General features: G+C 39.9%; 1 protein-coding gene across 4 annotated transcripts in view; it reads left to right on the top strand.

Moving 5' to 3' along the window:
• The window catches only part of fgd4a (FYVE, RhoGEF and PH domain containing 4a), a 64,766-nt gene that overhangs the window by 5,918 nt on the left and 38,545 nt on the right, over positions 1-20,303 (top strand). The window contains exon 1 of one of the 4 annotated variants that reach the window (XM_053622808.1): positions 744-1,480. The exons of 1 other annotated variant lie outside the window; for it this stretch is intronic. In XM_053622808.1, the coding sequence (XP_053478783.1) occupies positions 1,423-1,480 (58 nt within the window). In that variant the 5' untranslated portion in view covers positions 744-1,422. Of the gene's footprint in view, positions 1-743; positions 1,727-15,324; positions 16,562-20,303 lie in introns of those variants that run through there. 2 more of the 4 variants (XM_053622807.1, XM_053622806.1) reach the window with 2 other exon arrangements.

The raw sequence follows: 20,303 nt of genomic DNA, 5'->3' as shown, positions 1-20,303 counted from the left end.
TAGTTAAGGAGTTTATCAAATGCAGAGCTAAAAATGTCTTCCTTACACATTGAACGTAACAATTTGGTTTGATTACTTTTCACATTGAACATTACGATTTGATCAAGTTGTTTCAATAGCTTCATGTGCTAGTGAGTAGGACATTAGCTTAATAAATACCGTTTGTATTAAGATACCAGCTGTCAAATTGTCCATGATGCCCCTCCATTTGTCCTTTTTCACGTTTAGGGATATCCTACCTTTAAAATGATATAAGTTTGCTTCTGGTTGAGATACATGCACAAGAGAATGAACAATATTCTAGTTCAGAAAAGTCTTTAGTTTTCAGAACTTGTCAGAACGAGAAGAAAGGCCATCGCACATTTACGCTCATTTACACCATACATATCGTACTGTCCAATCCTCCTGGGTGTTTTCTCATTCCCAGCTCCCACCCACTAGTTCATTTGTCTTCCTGATTCTAATCTATAAGAAAGTCTGACCCCTCACCCTTCCTGCCCAAAGTGCCCTCAGCCTGTGAGTGGTAACATATGGACAAAACCTATGGAAGGAATTTTGTGTGTGTGTGTGTGTGTAATATATATATATATATATATATATATATATATATATATATATATATATATATATATATATATATATATATATATATATATAATCCATCTGTTAATATTCAACAAATTTATTAGCACATCTAAATTCAGTGAGCAGGTAATGCCAGAGAAAGCTTATAACAGTGTAGCTGAGTCACTTACCAGTTCTTCCTCTGCCTCTTCCTGGGGGGAGACCTGGCTCAGTGTGGAGCTGTTTGTCTAACACTGCAATCAGATGGGGTTTCCTGGCTTTTCTTTTCTCTGTAGGTTATGCGTGAAGCTTGAACACCGTGGTAATCTGTGTCACTACTGCACAGTCCACACTATGGCCAAGATACTCCTATGCAGGATAGCTTAGCTAGAAACATGTCTCAGAGTTACATTACCAATTTTCCCAATGTACAGGATGGTCTCATTTGAGAGTGTGAACAATGTGAGCCTTTTGGTGAGTGAGTGAAGAATCAGTTCAGGAGCAGAAGAAATCCAGCATCACTTCCTGGGACAAAGAGGAAATGTCACTCTAACAAAGGTTTTTGACAGGATTGCTTGGATTTCATGTTCTTGTCTTGTCCCTTCCTCACTTCTGTATTGTGAGCCTGTGGATCACTTGGAATAATTTTTCGTGTCACTTTAAAGGTAAACGAGCTAGAGACGGGAAAGTGCTGAGGAAGTGGCGCTATGCTGGATATTTTTGGTCCCTATTCATCAACAGGAAGACAAGCTTCAGATCTGCCCTCTCAGCTACTTTCTCCCCCTGTGTTGTCCTTTTCTCTGTCCCTCAGCGTTGTGGTTTTCTCTGTCTTTTCATCGATGGTTCAGCTGATGGCCAATGGTGGATTGCCTGGGCTCTAGTCTCAAGATGTCTCATCTGTGCAGGACTGCCTCTGGTAGGTGATGATGGCCGACACCATAACTATGATAGTGGCTTTTACTTTGAACTGCAGGAGGAGCAGAACTTTGATCACCACTCACATATTGGAATATTGACACAAAGAGACAGGCATCCAAACAAAGTCTGCCACTTCTTCCATCGTTATAGCAACCTAGACATTCTGCTAGAAATAAACACATAATGGGCAGTGGATTGAGAAAAATGAGACGTCGTCAGAAGTATTGGTTTTGTCGGAATAAAGGTAAAGAGTTGTTTCTGTCACTGCTGTTAAAATGTCATGACTCGGGTCATAATTTGACTGATTTAAATACACTGATTCCAGATTGTGAAACTCCGAAACCTGTTAAGTTCCCATTTACAAACCAACCAAAGTCATAGGGATGATGTTTATTCTCACCTTGCTCATTCAAATATAAATTTCTGTCTGATTAGCCTTAATTGGTTTATTCTACACGGATTTAAGTGGAAAAATGAATGTTTTAGTCTAATTGAGCCAGCAGTTCTCGGACAGCAGTTCTGACTGTAAGAGTTCTACTAATGCCCTTGTTCTAATACACTATATGGCCAAAAAGTATGGGGACACGTGACTGTCATATCCATACAATGGGTCTTTCCCAAACTGCTGCCACAAAGTTGGAAGCACACAATTGTCTAGAATGTTCTTGTGTACAGTGGCAATTTCCCTTCACTGGAACTAAGACGACCAAACGTGTTCCAGCATGACAATTCCTCTATGCACAAAGCAAGCTCCATGAAGACATGGTTTTCCAAGGTTGGAGTGGAAGAACTTGCACAGAGCCCTGACCTCAACCCCAATGAAAACCTTTGGGATGAAGTGGAACACCGATTGCACTCCCGGCCTCCTCACCAGACATCGGTGCCTAATCGCACTAACGTTCTCTTGCCTGAATGGGCAAATCTCCACAGCCATGCTCTAAAATCTAGTGGAAAGCCTTCCCAGAATAGTGGAGGGTATTATAACAGCAAAGGGGGGCTAACTCCATATTAATGGCCATGGTTTTGGAATGGTATATTCAAGAACTGAGGGGTGTGATAGCCAGGTGTCCACAAACTTTTGGCCATACAGTGTACATAATCATTTCTATAGTAACAACTTACTCAGAGACTTACTCTGTATAGTGGATGCTCCACATAAACAGATTTTTTAAAAAGTGTGTAATTGTTAATATGGTGAAGTTTTCTGTAAGGAGTGTTTTATAACAGTCAGTGGTAAGACCGTACCTTTGGGTTTTCCAGATGGAGGGCTTTTCAGTTTCTCAGTAACATAACAAGCATTTTAATGGGGACTGTTGGTCATGTGACAGCCCAGTTGTCAGGGATACCTGATTTAGATTAAGCCTGAGGCCATGTTTAACTAGAGACCTGTTTTGTAATGTTAATTAAGTGCGAATATGGAGTTTAAGTATGTTATTGGGGATGGACAAGAAGGAGTCATTATATATTTTTTCCATTTACGTAATGGATAGTTGACCGTGCATGTTGTTTTTGCTCTGAAGTGCTCTACATCTGCTCACTCTCCCTTGATCGGCAGATCCTACATGCAAAGGATGTTTTTTGTTTTCCACATCAGTCTGTAAATCTAGAGGTGTGTGTGTGTGTGTGTGTGTGTGTGTGTGTGTGTGTGTGTGTGTGTGTGTGTGATTGTGTGTGTGTGTGTGTGTGTATGAATATCCCAGGAGAGCAGCAGTTTCTGAAATACTCAAACCAGCCCATCTGGTACCAACAACCATGTCACAGTTAAAGTCACAGAGATCACGTCCACCCCCCCCCCACCCCCCTATTTCTGATGTTTAATGTGAACATTATCTGATACTCTTGACATGTATCTGCATGATTTTATTCATTGTGATGCTGCCACATGATTGGCTGATTTGTATAACTGCATAAATGAGTAGGTGTATAGGTGTTCCTATTCAAGTGGACGGTGAGTGTATGTTAAATTCTTGACGTAGGCCGCAACAATATTTACTGAGCCACTGTCCCAAAATGATAAGGAACACATTATTATAGTCTGGGTCTCGAGAGACTCGTGAAAATCTTGTGCAGCAGCAGCTTTTTGCAGAAAAAGGTGTCATGAAGTTTTCATTTCATTGTCTGCATTATGCATAGAAAGCCTTAGTGATCATAAGACTTGTTCATAGTGAAGTCTTTTAATGGCACTTATATTTAAGAGTGTGTACTGTAAGCACTCCAGCGCCAGTCTACAGCCTAGTAGTGAACCACTCCACTTCCAGTTCAGGAAGGAAAAGGCAGGTCCTTTATTCCAGCACACTCCCTATCCATCTACATCTATTGTTTGAATATATCATCAGAAAATGTAGCGCAACCCTTTCAGTCAAATGCCACGATTGAGGCTGTGTTTAATTAATGACACTTATTGCACATGGCTCAGTTTTGTTTACTGTGGTGTGATAAAGGTAGATAGTAAATGTTTGAGTGTGTCTTACAGTAAGAGGGTGAAGACTTGGAAGGACACTGTGTTTCAGAATCATCTGGTTATGGCACACTAAGACAAGACTGTAACAAAATAAACATAATCAAACCAAATATAAAACGAAGTTTAACCAGTCAGGGGGAAGAGACAAGCATTCTCTCTCTCTCTCTCTCTCTCTCTCTGTCTCTCTCTCTCTCTGAGATAAACACTGATTTTTTTTTTCCTTTTAGTAATACACCGATCAGTCATAACATTAAAACCATGGACAGGTGAAGTGAATAACATTGATTATCTCATTACAGTAGCACCTATCAAGGAGTGGTGTGTGTATATATAGGGCAGTGAACAGTCAGTCCTCAAAGCTGTTGTGTTGGAAGTGGGAGAAACGACAAGCTACGGATCGGAGCGACTTTGACAAGGGCCAAATCGTGATGGCTAGACGACCGGGTCAGAGCATCTCCAAAACTCCAGATCATGTGGGGTGTTCCCAGTATGCAGTGGTTAGTACCTACCAAAAGTGGTCCATGGAAAAGAGAGCTAGTGAACCAGCGACAGGGTCTCCTTGATGCACGTGAGGAGTGAAGGCTAGCCCGTCTGGTCTGATCTTACAGAAGAGCTACTGTAGTACAAATTGCTAAAAAAGTCCATGGTGGCTATGATGTCCGAATACACAGTGCATCGCAGCTTCCTGCATATGGGGCTGTGTTGGCGCAGACCGGTCAGAGTGCCCATACTGACCCCTGTCCACCTCCAAAAGTGCCTACAATGGGAACATAGGCATCAGAACTGAACTATGGAGTAATGGAAGAAGGTGGCCTGGTCTGATGATGATGATGATGATGATGATGATGATTATTACATTACTCATTTTGATCTCAGTATCTACTAGTACCAAAAACATGTACTCAGCAACACAAGCATGCACGTACACACAGACACACACATACACACACATACACACACACTTCCTCCCTCTCTCTCTTTCTGCATTCCAACACTTTCTCCATTAGATGTACTTGCAGAGTAATTACAGAGTAATTATGGAGTTGTTTACACGTAAAGGAAAAGGATCGTTTAGAAAACACAAAGAAATGCAGGTGTGGCTGTTTTAGTCCTGTGTGAGTATGTGGTTATATGTGTCAGCATTTGTTATAGCCAAGCAATTAGGCAGAAGCACCAACAGAGGGCAGAGACGCTCTGACTGATGTATGACTCAGGCTTTAGTCAGAGATGTAGTTTCTCTTCTCCTGCACTTCACTCACACTCATCATCCCATAGGAATGTCAGTCTAACGGAGCTGCTTGGGTACCATACACATAAAACTTCAGACATTTGGTTTGCCTCTGGTTGTTTTTGAGAATATGGTGAGGTATTTGAGTGCTTCCTTTGTATGTGTATTTATGCAGGCAGTTATAGAAGTATTGGCACCCTTCGAGCGAACGAGTCAAAATGATTGTATAAACTAAATGCAACCCACGTTTATTCTAAAAACTCAAGCAGTTAATGGAGAATAGTCACCTTTCCTTCCACAAATTATTCTCATATACAGAGCTGTGTTATCTTAAATAATGCGGGGAAAGTATTGGCACCTCCTAATTAAGATTTCAAATTGCGATGACCGCTTGAGTCTCGAGATTTGAGCTGTGTTGTGCACACGGCTGCTACACGAGCAAGGTTGTTCATGTAGTCATCTGTTTACCTTGTGTATCCAGAGGATTAAAAGCTATATCCACTAGGGGGCAGGGTAGGGTTAAACCATCACTTGCTAGCACCAGAATATTTTCCTTGACTACTAATTCTGATTTTGCATGTCAACAATGAACATGGCAACAGCAGAGGAGGCTCTTTTTACACACCAACTGTTCTGCCATAGAGACATCATGCAAATGTGTGTAACTGCGGACTAGCTTCTCGTTGTAACTTTCCACCTCTGTTATTGTGTGTCAGTCTGGCACTGATGTGATTATTACATCATAACGTTGGTATTGCACCACATGGACTTGTAGCTTTCATTTCTGAGCATGTGCACCAGCAACCACAAGATAATGTGCCGTTATGCTCTCCAAGGGAGGCTATTGAAAACTATTCAAAATTGTACTAAAAAAAACTACAATTTTTTTTTTTCAGTATTCTTGCAGTAAAAAAAATCTTGTGGTTGAAAAAGTATTGTTTTAAAATGAAACTCTGTAGCATACCTATATGTAGGGCTGCAACTAATGATATTTTCATAATCGATTAATTAGCCGATTATTTCTTCGATTAATCAGATTTTTTGATTTAAAAAAAAAAACCTTTTGTACCTTTTTTTGTTTATTTAAAATAAAATACAATCCACAAACTGTGTTACAAATATAAACTTCTATAATATATATATAATTTCTTATATATGTATTAGTTTATGTACATTTTTTTCATTTAGTACTGCCCTTCACAAGCTACATAAGGTATTTGTTTCCACCAAGTCAAAATAATAACAATTTTCACCGATCATCCTGTTCATTACAGAGAAAGGTGAATACTTTATTGTAGTGCTGGCATCAGCGCTGTTCTTTTCCACTTGCTTTGTGTATTGATTTCGACTCGGCTATGTTGGCTGTCCATGGGGAATCATTTCTGCCCTCTGGTCCTCTCACACACACAGATCTGACTGACTGACTTTGTGCATGCGTGTGTGCGTGTGTGTGTTCGTATGGCTGCTTTCTGAAGTTGAGGTGAGGTGCCAGGATGATTCTTGACAAAATGAATCACCTTTATGTATGCCTTTGGGTGTGTGGGTGTCTTCCTCAAAAGTAAACACACAGTTAATGTTCATGTGGAACTGAAACGCACTCTGTCAAATTAACCCTTAGAAGGCACTATCTTACATTACCTAAAAAGGCTACTTACGTTCTGACAGCACGTTGGATTTATTTTTGCCTGAATGGCTTTAATTACAGGTTTCCAGCTCAGTTGGTTGTGATATGACGGTGGATGGAAGCCTGACTGTGGTTGGTGTTGTAAAGGGGGAGGACGTCTGTGAATTTAGTGTAAAAGCTGATAGTCTTTATTCCAATAACAGCAGCAATGAAGCAGATGTGAACAGCACCCTGGATTCAGACTCAACCCACATCTTAAATTTCGACAATATTTATCTTTAGCTAGAATTGATACCCTTATATCTTATAAATATTTGGTATCCTTTTGGCTGAGATGGTCCTTTTTAATCTTGTCTACTGTGATTCGCGTACTTTCCTGATGTCAGAGTGAATGTGAGGCCAGACATGATGACCTGTCTGATGATTTGGACAACAGCTTATCTACCTCTTGCTGTGGGATTCCTTCTGTATGGGTCTTGAACATATTCACACATCTTGGATGTTTAAATAGTCTGTGTAGTCACTTTCATGTAGTCTTGGACTGGTTCTCACACCCCAGGCCCTGGTCACAAGCTTCCATTACTTGTTATCTAAGCTTAGCCTTGCAATGTAGAAGCTGACTTATGGGAATGGACGCCGATCCATCATTGTCTGAGGCCTGATCTGATTTGTGGAGTGAAAATTACTCCAAATGCCAGGTGCTGACCGCAATCATAAAGCCACTAGATCCATGTGAAGGAAGCTTGTGATGAAACGGAGCTGGGGTTAGTTTCCAGCTGCTACGAAGTTGGCATGTGACAAGTGTGTCCAGCTGCAGTGGGGCCCCCTGAGGGTCGTGTGTGTGTGTGTGTGTGTGTGTGTGTGTGTGTGTATGCGTGTGTGTGTGTAGCCTGAGTGACTATCACTATGAAAAGAACAGGTCAGTGAATCACAGAAAAGATTCATCGCAGTCTTTAAAGCTTTTGTAAGCAATTTAATTGAGATCACTTTAGCTAAATTGTTTCGCTCTCTCTCTCTCTCTGTCTCTCTCTCTCTCTCTCCCTCTCTCTCTGAGTGAGCTGAGTGTGTGTTGGTGTGTGGCAATGAGTAGAGCAAAGCCAAAACCAAGCATAAAGCTGCATCGTTATTTGTTCCCAAAACTGTTTGTTACTGTTTTGACTACCATACCAAGGGCATTTTGGTATTTTTATATTTTTAGGCAAAACCAAAAACAATTCTACATCAGGAAGTTCTTCAAGAAGACTGCCTTGAATTTACTGCGAGTGTGTGCACCAGCAGCCCATACAAAGCTAGGTTAAACGTAAACAAGAAGCAGTGCATCATCTTGTTGAGGTGATTGACGTAATTGAGGTTTCTTCTGAACGTGATCTTAGAGAATGCTTATGTTTGACCAGAACATTTCAGAGTGCAATGGAAAAGGGAGCAGTAAGAAACGAGTTGGACTGAATCAGCAGGAACATCAGTTTGGCTTTTCATTGTGGGGAGACCTAAGAGATACGAAGACCTCGTTAACAGATACTGTGTTTGCTCCGATGCTCATCCCTAAATGTAACATGGCGTACATGACTGTCAGAAGCAACATGTTCACCAGCGTTTGTAGTAAGTCTTTTTCTTGGACATAGCTGGTGTGAGTGAATAATTTATTCTATATTAATTCTACCTTGTACACATATTGTCCTACATGTAGTTGACACCACTGGATGTTCAACCACAGAAAAATGTAGCTAACAAAACAAAGGTGAATGAAATGCACTAAAAGTACAGCTGAGTACCTTTAACTGAAAACTTTTCCAAAAGTTATGCTTGGCAAAACCACCATGAGCCACCAGAAATGCTTCCGAGCACCTTGTCATAAATTTTGCAAGTCTCTGGAGCTGTATTGGACTGATGAACACCATTCTTTCAAAGATATTCCCTCAATGGGTGTTTTGATGTTGGTGGTGGAGAACACTGTCTAGCACAGGGGTGTCCAGTCTTATCTGAAAAGATCTGAAAAGCCTGTGTGGGTGCAGGTTTTCATTCTAACCAAGCACGAGCCACACCTGATTCCACCTGTTTAATCATTTGAGCTTGGCTTTCAATAGACTCTGATGTGGCTTCTCCTTGGTTGGAATAAAACTGGGGGAGGAAACCAGATTACCTGGAGGAAACCTCAGAGGCATGGGGAGAACATGCAGACTCCACAGGGCGGAGCCAGGGTTTTAACCCCCAATTCTGGAGGTGCGAGGCTAACCACTATGCTACTGTGCCCCCACACGTGGATCCAAATATTGTTCTTTATTCTGGGGCAGGCATCACAAAATATTAACTGGGTGCCGATAATTCTGAAACAAAGAAAAAATTTTAGTACTTCTTTTTTTTAATTGCGTGACCGAAAATATATAGTATACTTTAATCACTTATTGTTGTTTTTTACTTAGTGTTATTCTTTTTTTTTTATGTACTACACTTTGCTCATTTTCTTGATGCCAATAATTCACTGTATGTATCTAGGTTGTAAGAACAGCTTTATGTGTTTATTTGTGTCTTTTTGTGCTAATATGCTGAACATTGTCAACTTCTAATTAAGAGATGATTACACACTGTTCAGATCTTGTGCAGGCCTTTAATCTGTGGCGTTGCATAAATATATGATGTGGCTTAATAATACAGCGTTTGGGATTTTCACTGAGGGCTTTGGGTTAAACCATGCAAGCATGAGAATTGTGTAGGTGGCCACTTTAGGTTGCCTCTTGCTGCTACGTCATTTTCTAACCCTCCCCCACAAATCCCTCATTCATCTGCATCCCCCATCCCTCCGTCTCTCTCGGTCCCCACCCTGCCGGCGTGTGTCACATGGCCTGGGAATACACTCCACTTGAATGAGAGGGGTTGATTTGTATGCTGTATTTGATGATGGACACAGTGAACAGTTAGCACACGGACAAGGTCGTAAACAGTCTTCTGAATGGTGCTATCGGCATTCTCTCTACCTCTCTCTACACCCCCCCCCTCCTCTCTTTCTGCTCCCCAGCACCCACCTCTTTCTCTTTCTGCTGGCAGATGATATCCTCTGGTTTCCTCCCAGTTTGCTGGTCCTCCGACGAACAGCATAATAGACCTGATTGTCCATGCGACACACACACACACACCCCCATATACTGGCACCCAAAGAATGAGGGATTGACGCAAGGACAGAGCGACAGCCGTTTCCCTGCCATATGTTTTCTCTCCGCTGGAATGTGATTATATTCATGGGTTACAGAGAGAGATTGAGAAGCGTCTAAGGCTGAAGAGGGGGAAACGAGGAGGACAGAGAGGCTAGGAAGAGCGAGTGAGTGAGTGAGTGAGTGTGTGTGTGTGTGTGTGTGTGAGAGAGAGAGAGAGAAAGAGAGAGAGAGAGAGAAAGACCGCAAGAGAAGGGGGAAGGAAGCAAGGAGGATGCACTGAGTGAGAGAAGCGAGAATGAGAGGGATAGATCGCAGTGATGCTTTTCATCCCCGCGTGACGCTTTGGATAAGAACAGCAGCTCCCGGGCTTTGAAGAAACTATCACACCCACAGCTGTCATACAGATTAAAAAAGGACTCGTGTAAGGTCAGTGCTTTTTTTTTGTTTGTTTGTTTTTTCTTTTTCTCCCCCCTGGGCTCCATTCAGCAGGGCTGTGGCTGGGGGGCTGGGGCCACCAATGCACATCACTCAGGATTCCTCTAATTATCTCCAGTCCTTCTAATTAACCCTGATTTGATCAAGACTGATAAAACGTCTCTGGTTTGTGGTGTTCTCATTATGGAAATGGAGCTGTTTGGCTGAAAATAAATGGAGGCATGAAAATGGAGAGGCACTGTCACCTATGGGTTTTAAATAAATAATGTTGGGCTCTTGATCGGTGGTTTTGGTGAAGGATTTTGTGTGATTCAGTCTGTGTATGTGGGAGAGAGAGATTGGTTGGCACCATGTTGCCATTAAATTAAAGTTCCAGTAAAGAGGAGCATAAGGGGAAATAGCTCATTAAAGTGCAAAACCGCACACTCTGTAGTACAGGCTTTAACTGTGTGGACTGACCTTGTGCCTCTAACGGTTAATTGTGTAGGAAATAATTACATGTTTTGCATAGACATAAAACTCTAGTTTAGCATCTTTTTTTCTTCATTTCTTTCTTTAAGTCATTTTTTTAAATCAGGGTTTTTGTTGCAAGCATTAGATTATCTAAGATTAAGGATAATCCACGTTTAGACCAGCTCCTGGGTCACAGTTCTGTCCATTTAATGAAGCGTTCAATGTGTCCTAAAATGGAGCCGATTAACTATTAACGTTGCACTCGTGTACTAACTTTTCAGTGACTTGGTGTCCTTTAAAAGCAAATAAACCTTAGTTTAGTAATTTAGTCTGGAGAAAGTCTGGTGGCCTTACTTAGAAATGTAAGAAGAAGCGCTGAAGTTTAGTTCAATAAAGTGACTGGGAGAAAAGGCTCGGATGTACTTTTAATATTGTGATCAGTCAATTATATTAGAACTGCGCATGGTATTTAATTTAACCCACGCTTGTTAGTTTCTGCGCCAATCCAGCACACTCACATTTTCTTTACTTGCAATATTCCCCCAAAATAAGACAATATATCATCTAAACAGCAACCCTTGACATGATGAAGTTCCATTCATTCAACATTATTGAATGAGTAATTAAACAAAGGTCCCTGATTTGGGTCCATCTTCAACGCCACTAAAAACCAAAGGTCTGATTTTATTGTTTTTTTTTTTTTTTGTACTGTAGTATACCTGCAATGCGTTATTGTCTCTGGAAAATAAAAATAAAAAACAAGACCGCTAAGTATTTTGTATGTGTTAAGTAATTAAGTGCATCCCATGCCAACAGTTTAATGGTGTTCTACTGAGAGGGCTGTGTGTACAGTGAATACTGTTATAACAGTAACAGACTCATAGTAACACATAGCTAGTTGTTTCATTTTCCCTTCTTCTCTGTGTTTATTTTCATGGGCATGAGGAATGCGTTAATCTGATACTATTGATATTGATGCCAGGTTTGACCTGAATGCTTTAGCAGTATTTGCTTGGATCTGATCCACTGACATATTTTATTCTGTGAACATGTGTTGACTGGTGCAACACTGATGTTCTTCATGAACAGAGGATACAAACAGTCTTCAAGTCCAGAACCTTCACACCTGCAACATTTCATATAACTTGGCATCAATAGGCCTCCTAGGCGTCATATGCATCCATCCATCCATTTTCCATACCGCTTATCCTACACAGGGTCATGGAGGAGCCTGGAGCCTATCCCAGGGAACTTTGGGCATGAGGCGGGGGACATCCTGGATGGGGTGCCAACCCACTGCAGGGCAAAATCACACACACACACATTCAACATATAAGATTACATTCAACATATTATTTGGGAGATATGAAGATATGAAAGAAGAAGTCAGCTTGCATGAGGAAAAGCAAAACTTTTAAAAGGGAAGCACATTTGGAGAACAAATCCTCTTGTCACTAAGCCCCACACCCTGCCTGCATAAGTTATATTTTCAAGTTCTTGATGGCACTCTTGGCCTGAACAACTTCCTTTTTCAACAATCCTGTCCTCACTGCATTCTGGAAATGCACATCTTCACCCACTGTTGAAAGGAAGTCGAAATGCAGCTCATGTCGGTGGTATTTTGCAGGGTCCTAAGAGGGTCCAGTTACTGTGATTCTAGGACCAGTAAAAATGGTTTATTAGAACCCATAAAATCAGAGTGAGCGATTCAGCCGTAGGTACAAGGCCGCAAATAATCACAGCATGATTTCATGTGTGATTTATAGCTTTTATTCAACAGCTCTATTAACAAGAATATAGAGTAACTAACATTTCACACACAATATGGTCAAATAGTTTGTTTAGTTTTGCTACGCCAGCGAAAATACTGTAGTTCCCAAAGAACCCACAGATGGATGCATTGCGTTTTGCATGTTTCCATGTGACACACAGACTGACTGACCGTGCGAATTGGAATTTTATGTAGTGAACACGGACATACAGAGTGACGCCCATAGTAAAACATGCCAGTGCTAATCAACCGATAAAAATTGGTACTGAATGAAAACATAACACTCAAAATGTAATATTGCTGAACTTGATTACAAAATAAACAGTTCTGACTGCATCATGAAAACGTACTGTACTTTTGTTTAAATAAAATAAATATTAATCTATTTTAACGATTAATATATATTAGATATACATCCAAACAGAACCAAAAAGTAACACACCAAATAACAAATTAAAATATAGACATCCAAAATGGGGAAAAAAAACCCCACCAAATAACACAACAAAATTTGTCAGCGATGGTTTTATTTCACCTCTAGAAGCCGCTCTCGTACCGTTTAGTGACAGCGGACCCTTTTCAGCCACTCCCGCAACGGACACAACCGGGAACAACTATCGCCGTGGATTTTTTTTTTAATCGGTCGACCTCTAATATTTTCCACACAGTTATATGAATATGCCACGTGTAAATGAATGTGTGGGTGGATTTTACCATACAAAACCTAAATAAATAAAACAATACAAAATTAAAGAAAGCTGCTATATTCTAATGAGCTGTGTGAGGTGTCGGAGAGCTACTTTAGTCTAATGTGTGGCTTTACTCTGAGCATCATGAATCATATCAGAGATTCCAGACGTATCATTGGGTAATCGGCTGAACCACAGTCTTATATAATCCAACAAATGGAAATAATATTTTGTCAAAATAATCCACCCATTTTTAACAATGTCACATCAAAGCTCATTGTGTTTTAATATACTGCAATCTGTTGTTAAGTGGAAGTCATATTTGCAACTGCTTGCATGCAAAACTGACACTTTATGGAGGTGGTGGCATTCTGTACAAGCAGTTCTTCTCTCTCACACTCAAACTGTGTGCTGGGTATGAGCCAGAAGTGTACACGCAGAGTCAAAATGATTTTCGAGTGACTTAAAGGTAAGCGATCTTTTAGTAATGGTTAAAACATAACAGAGTCAGTGTGGTGTTGGAGCTCAGCCTGGATTTCTGTTGAGTCTGGAATTAAAAGGACTGACTCAGGCTCTGCATGAAGAGCTAAATGAACGCTGTGAGACTGAGAGAACGCTAGTGTGTGTTCTCAACATCCAGTGTACTGAGAGTTCTGATTACTATTTAGCAAGGAATGTATCGAAAGAAAATTATGCTTATCATTATTATTAGCAGTATAAACCATGTTAACGGTATTCATGTGAAGAGACTCATATAACTGTTTACATGCCTAAGGGATCCTCCTGATGTGTGTGTGTGTGTGTGTGTGTGTGTGTGTGTGTGTGTGTGTGTGTGCGTGTGCGTGCGTGCGTGTGTGCATAGGTTTGAAGATCTTATTTCACTTTGTTACCAATGGTGAACAGAGATCGGAAAAATAACGAATGAATTTAATCCGGTCCTGTAACCAATGGAAAAGATTTTGTTTTTAAAGCTGTAAATGTTTACAATAGGGCGCATGGTGGCTTAGTAGTTAGCATGTTCGCCTCACACCTCCAGGGTCGGGGTTCGATTCCCACTGTGGCCTTGTGTGTGCCGAGTTTGCATGCGGGGCTTTCCTCCGGGTACTCTAGTTTCCTCCCCCAGTCCAAAGACATGCATGGTAGGCTGATTGGCATGTACAAAAGTGTCCGTAGTGTATGAATGGGTGTGTGAATGTGTGTGAGTGTGCCCTGCGATGGATTGACACCCCGTCCAGGGTGTACCCCACCTTGTGCCCGATGCTCCCTGGGATAGGCTCCAGGTTTCCCCATGACCCTGAAAAGGATAAAGCAGTATAGAAGATGGATGGATGGATGGATGGATATTTGCAATGTAAGTGACTTTTTTTTTGAGCTTGAACTTTTAAGCTTAGCGTTTTTTTTTGTTGTTTTTTTTAAAGAAATAAATATCAGATGGGTATGGATATTGGCTGATATTCAGTTTTTCAGTATCAGTACTGGTATCTAAAAAGAAAACGTGATATCATCATGCCATCTTTACATTTACAGTAATATTAACGTATTTCTTTATTTGTGATTACATATTCCTAATTGGTTATGTTGCAATATGTGTGTGCAAACTGACACGATACACAGTATACAGGCATTTAAAAATCATAAATGCAAGCTCCGGGGTGCTGGCCGAGACCCACGCTTTGTCTGCCTAGAAACCTAATTACAAAGGTTATAAAGTGCTGACTAATATAATTGAACTAATGTGTTGTGAGCTAGTTAATACAGCATTAATACAGACTAAGGGGAGGAAGTGAGTGAGTGAGTACAGGGCGACTTGACACTGTAGTCCTTATCCTCCCCTGATAATGTCCTTGATGTAATATAATGTGATTGGGCCCTCGACAAAAAGCCAGGAAGTGTTTGGCTAACATTTTGACTGCAGATATTTGTGTTCTGTCACATCACACACAAAAAGATGTTATTCAAGTGTGTCCAGGATCTGTGTGTCTAATACGAGGTGACTGCATGTAGTAGGCTGATGTGAAGTGTTTGCACCGCGTTGTGTTTGCACAGTTTTGTCAGTTTCCACATTAAAAAAAAAAGTCTACATTTGTCCAAAATGCTGAGAAAGAAGAAAGCATCAGCTAGTATTACAACATGAGGTGACACTAGTGCACTGTTTCTAACCTGCTGGACTCTAAAATGGCTTATTCGACTATTTGACTGCTTGGAGTATCACAAGTCAATAACTAAAACTATTTATTGGTTAGAGTGACATTACTCCAGAGAGTATGAAGCAAATCTGACATGGTCAATCTGGAACACTTTTTGTTTTTTGTTTTTAAACAGGTGATTTGAGGTGGATTTACACTTGGGTCAAAAAGTGTATTTCGGTGCTAGTGTGTCTGGCACCAACAACCATGCCACAGTTAAAGTCACAAAGATCACATTTTTCCCTCATTCTGAGGTTTAATGTGAACATTAACTGAACCTCTTGACCTGTATCTGCATGATTTTATGCATTGCGCTGCTGCCACATGATTGGTTGATTGCATAACTGCATGAATGTGCAGTTGTACAGGTGTTCCTAATAAAGTGGACGATGAGTGTACACACAGGCACAGACTTGCCAAGCATTCAGAGTCGGTTACTTTAGTTCACTATAATTAGTTTTTTGACTCATTGTGTTTTGATTATAGGTGTGGCATTTTTGGAGGGATATAATATATCTATAATAATCTGACATTATAAAATGTCGCTCTGTAATCTGTAAACTACTTTAATTGATGGATTTTTAACCATTCGGGCCTTTATTTTTAAAAGTCAACGTAAATAAGATTGTTTTGAACCTCAAAAATAATTACTGTGTTTTTGGAAATAATAATAATAATAATTTGTAGTTCCTTAACTGTTCAGTAATGAAAGTTCAATAATAATCATTTTATTCTGTAGTAATCAATAGTAATCAATAGTATTCTGCATTATTGATGCAGAATAATGTAGAATGGTCTCCTGCGATTGAGAGTCAGCAATAACCTTGCTTCCCTTGTGACATCAGCACTGGGAGGAGAAAGATACAGAATAAAGTGGTAAACACACACACACACAAGCTTCAACACTTCAGCACAGAAAAGCAGTGTAGCTACACTGTGGAGTGTGTCAGTGTATGTTGTAAAGCTTTTGAAAGATACACACAACTTCCTCACATCACTAGAGCTGGCTCGTTTTGATGGCTAAGCCACTAAGGAGGAACCTCAGAACTGAAAGAAGGTTACATTGGACAGAAAGCAGAGCAGGTAGTTCAGTCTCTTTGTATGTGTTACATTCAGCTTTCTGTAGTTACACAGTAACTCGTAAGCAGAAGTTTGATTGTTTGCTGAAGTACTGCGTGCACAAGTGTCATGTTAGTGTAATCATGTTTAAATGATGTTTAAGGTTGATGTCTTGCTTAAATCTAATACATGCATGTAAAGTATAATATACACCTGTACTGATGCTCATTGATGGAATTATCTAATCAGCAAATCATGTGGCAGGTCAAGACGTTCAGTTAATGTTCACATCAAACATCAGAATAAAGGGGGAGGCATTCATGTGATCTCTGTGACTTTGGCCATGTTATGGTTGTTGATGCCACAGTTTCTAACCTACTGGACTCTAAAATGGCTTCTTCCACTATTTGACTGTTTTAGAGTATCACCAATAACTAAACTCAACAAACAAAAAAGTCAATAACTAAACAAACTATTTATTCGGAAGAGTGACATTATTCCAGAAAGTATGAAGCAAATCTGACATTGTCAATAAGGAACGCTTTAAAAAAAAAAAAAAAAAAAAAAGCTGGTGATTTGAGGTGGATTTACACTAAGATCAAAAAGCGTATTTCAGTACGTATGTACTGTACTCAACAGTACGCAGTACGTATGTAATAATAGATGTAGTAAAGCAATGTAATTGCTAAGGCTAAAATGTGTTGGCTAATATAGTTGAACTAATATTTTTGGTGAGTAAAACAAAAGTTGAAATGTAACACAACTCTGCCATATAATTACTTATAAAACATATCATTCTTGGCACTGCAATTCTTTTGACAGAATTTTGACTAACGATTCAGTTAATGTATCAGACAAGTGGTGCTCTCTTCTGAAGGATGTAAGAGGTACTAGGTCTTCCTTGCACCATATGTTCGTGGCCAGTGGATGCTGTTGGCACTGAAACCGTGTTCTCTTCAGTGGTCTCTGAGCAATACTGTTTATAAAATGTATACAATTACTAGTGTGCCATTTTTCTTTTCATTGCGCACTACCGTGCGCTTCATTACTGATATTTTGTTGTACAAAATAAAAGGAACATATTTTAGGCTTTTATTTTCTTTTGCTTCTGTTGTCATGAGAATAAACAGAAAACTCTGCTATTAGGCTGCAACATACATTTCCTGTAAATGGCCTATAGTGTGAAAATGAGTAGACATGCAAGACCACTGTACAAAACTGCAAACCTAAACGTGTTGGGTTTCTTTTTGTTGTCAGGTTTTGTATGCAGAAGAGAGAGAAAAAAAGAAAGAAAGAAAGAAAGAAACAAACAAACAAACAAACAAACAAAAGTTCTGCACCGTGCATCCTGTTCCTGTCCACAAATGCTCACACATGAACTAGTCAGAAAGAAAGACAAAGAAACGCATGCACACAAACCCACCTAAAGCCATGACATGCTGCTGAGTTGGATGTTGGGCTAGCCTGCACTTTTTATCCTCTTGGTGCATGAATGAATGAACGAACAAAACAAAGAACGGACGAGTGAAATGAAAGAGAAAAAGAGTGAAAGATAGAAAACGACAGAAACAAAGTTCAGCAACCTTCATCCCATGCCTGTACACATGTACTTACACAAGAAAAAGATAGAAAGGAGAAACAGATAGAAAGAAGAAAAGAAACACATGCACACTGTGACATGGTTGTTGATGCCAGGTGGGCTGGTTTGAGTATTTCAGAAACTGCTGATCTCCTGAGATTTTCACACACAACAGTCTGAACGTTTTTAGTTTTTCGCACCATTCTGTGTAAACTCTAGTGTGTGCGGAGGATCTGCAGGCTGAAACACCTTGTTGATGAGGGAGATCAGAGGAGAATGACCAGACTGGTAGGAGCTGACAGGAAGTTTATAGTAAATCAAAAAAGCACTCTTTACAACCGTGGTGAGCAGAAAAGCATCTCAGAATGCACAACACATCAAACCTTGAGGTGGATGAGCTACAACAGCAGAAGGTTCCATTAGGAACCTTAGGAACATTAGGTTCCACTCCTTCAACCAAGAACAGGACTCTGAGGCTAACATGGACACACATTCACCCAAACTGGACAGTTGAAGACTGGATAAAGGTTTTTTTCTGTTTTTTTTTTTTTTTTTTTTTTTAATTAGTGTTTTTTTTTTCTCTCTCTCTCTCTCTTCTAATCTTCAACTGACCAGTTTCTTTGACTTTGTGCCCATATATGATACCTGAATATTCAATGTTTTGTGCATGCTGAGATGCTTTTCTGCTCACCACAGTTATAAAGAGTGATTATATGAGTTACTATATACTTCCTGGCTGCTCGAACCAAACTGGCCATTTTCCTCTGACCTTTCTTATCAACAAGGCGTTTCCACCCACAGAACTGTCACTCAATCAATGTTTTTTGTTTTTGATTATCCCAGAAGATCAGCAGTTTCTGAAATACTCAAACCATCCCCCATAACAGTTACATTACATCATCTAAGGAAATATATTATATGGCCACCTGACCAACAAACCAATATAAGGGTCTTCCACAAACTGCCACAAAGTTTGAAGCATATAATGGTTAATTGGATATAAGTTTTCCACTGGGTCCTGAGTCTGTAGCTGGATTTTAATCTGTAAACCTCTTTAATTGATGGATCTTTAACCATTCGGGCCTTTATTTTTAAAATTCAACGTAAATGAAATTGTTTTGAACCTCGAACATAATTACTGTGTTTTTGGAAATAATAATAGTAATAGTAATAATTTGTAGTCCATTAACTGCTCAGTAATGATGGGTGAGTAATAGTAATCATTTGCAGTGCATTATTGATGCAGAATAATGTAGAATGGTCTCCTGCGATTGAGAGTCAGCAATAACCTTGCTTCCCTTGTGACATCAGCACTGGGAGGAGAAAGATACAGAATAAAGTGGTAAACACACACACACACACAAGCTTCAACATTTCTGCACAGAAAAGCAGTGTAGCTGCACTGTGGAGTGTATCAGTGTATGTTGTAAACCTTTTTCAAGATACACACAACTTCCTCACGTCACTAGAGCTGAGTCGTTTCGATGGATAAGCCACTAAGAAGGAGCCTCAGAACGGAAAGCAAGTTACACTGGACAGAAAACGGAGCAGGTAGTTCAGTCTCTTTGTATGTGTTACATTCAGCTTTCTGTAGTTACACAGTAACTCGGAAGCAGAAGTTTGATTGTTTGCTGAAGTACTGTGTGCAGAAGTGTGTCTGATATAGTCATGTTGTTTAAATGACGTTTAAGGTTGAGTTCTTGCTTAAATCTAATACATGCATGTAAAGTATAATATACACCTATACTCATGCTCATTGATGGAATTATCTAATCAGCAAATCATGTGGCAGCAGCACAGTGCATTAAACCGTGCAGATACAGGTCAAGACAGGTCATCTAGTGGCAAGTGTTGTTTTTTATCTATAAGTTATCTTCATGTTTGATGGACCATTTCTGTTGTTGCAATAAATAATTTAGTGACGATTAAAAATAAAATTGAGAAATTATCTAGCACATGTCTAGAACTTTCAAGATTCGTAAGAACACGTTTCACTTCTGACCACCGGCGATATAGTTTTGTTTTCATCAGTGCATTGTTCTCATAACCACAGCATGTACATACGCTCCACCACAGGTTTTCTGCTGCCCACACCCAAGTGTTAGGCGTTAAACAGCTAAACCACGCGGTACTGAGCACTAACACTATGATGTTCATGTCATTGACTTTGTCATATCTCAATCAGTT

This window comes from Ictalurus furcatus, chromosome 4 (assembly GCF_023375685.1).
Source record: "Ictalurus furcatus strain D&B chromosome 4, Billie_1.0, whole genome shotgun sequence".
Taxonomy (NCBI): Eukaryota; Metazoa; Chordata; class Actinopteri; order Siluriformes; family Ictaluridae; genus Ictalurus; species Ictalurus furcatus.
The sequence above is the reverse complement of the archived record's forward strand: the minus strand, read 5'-3'. Positions and strand labels throughout refer to the sequence as shown.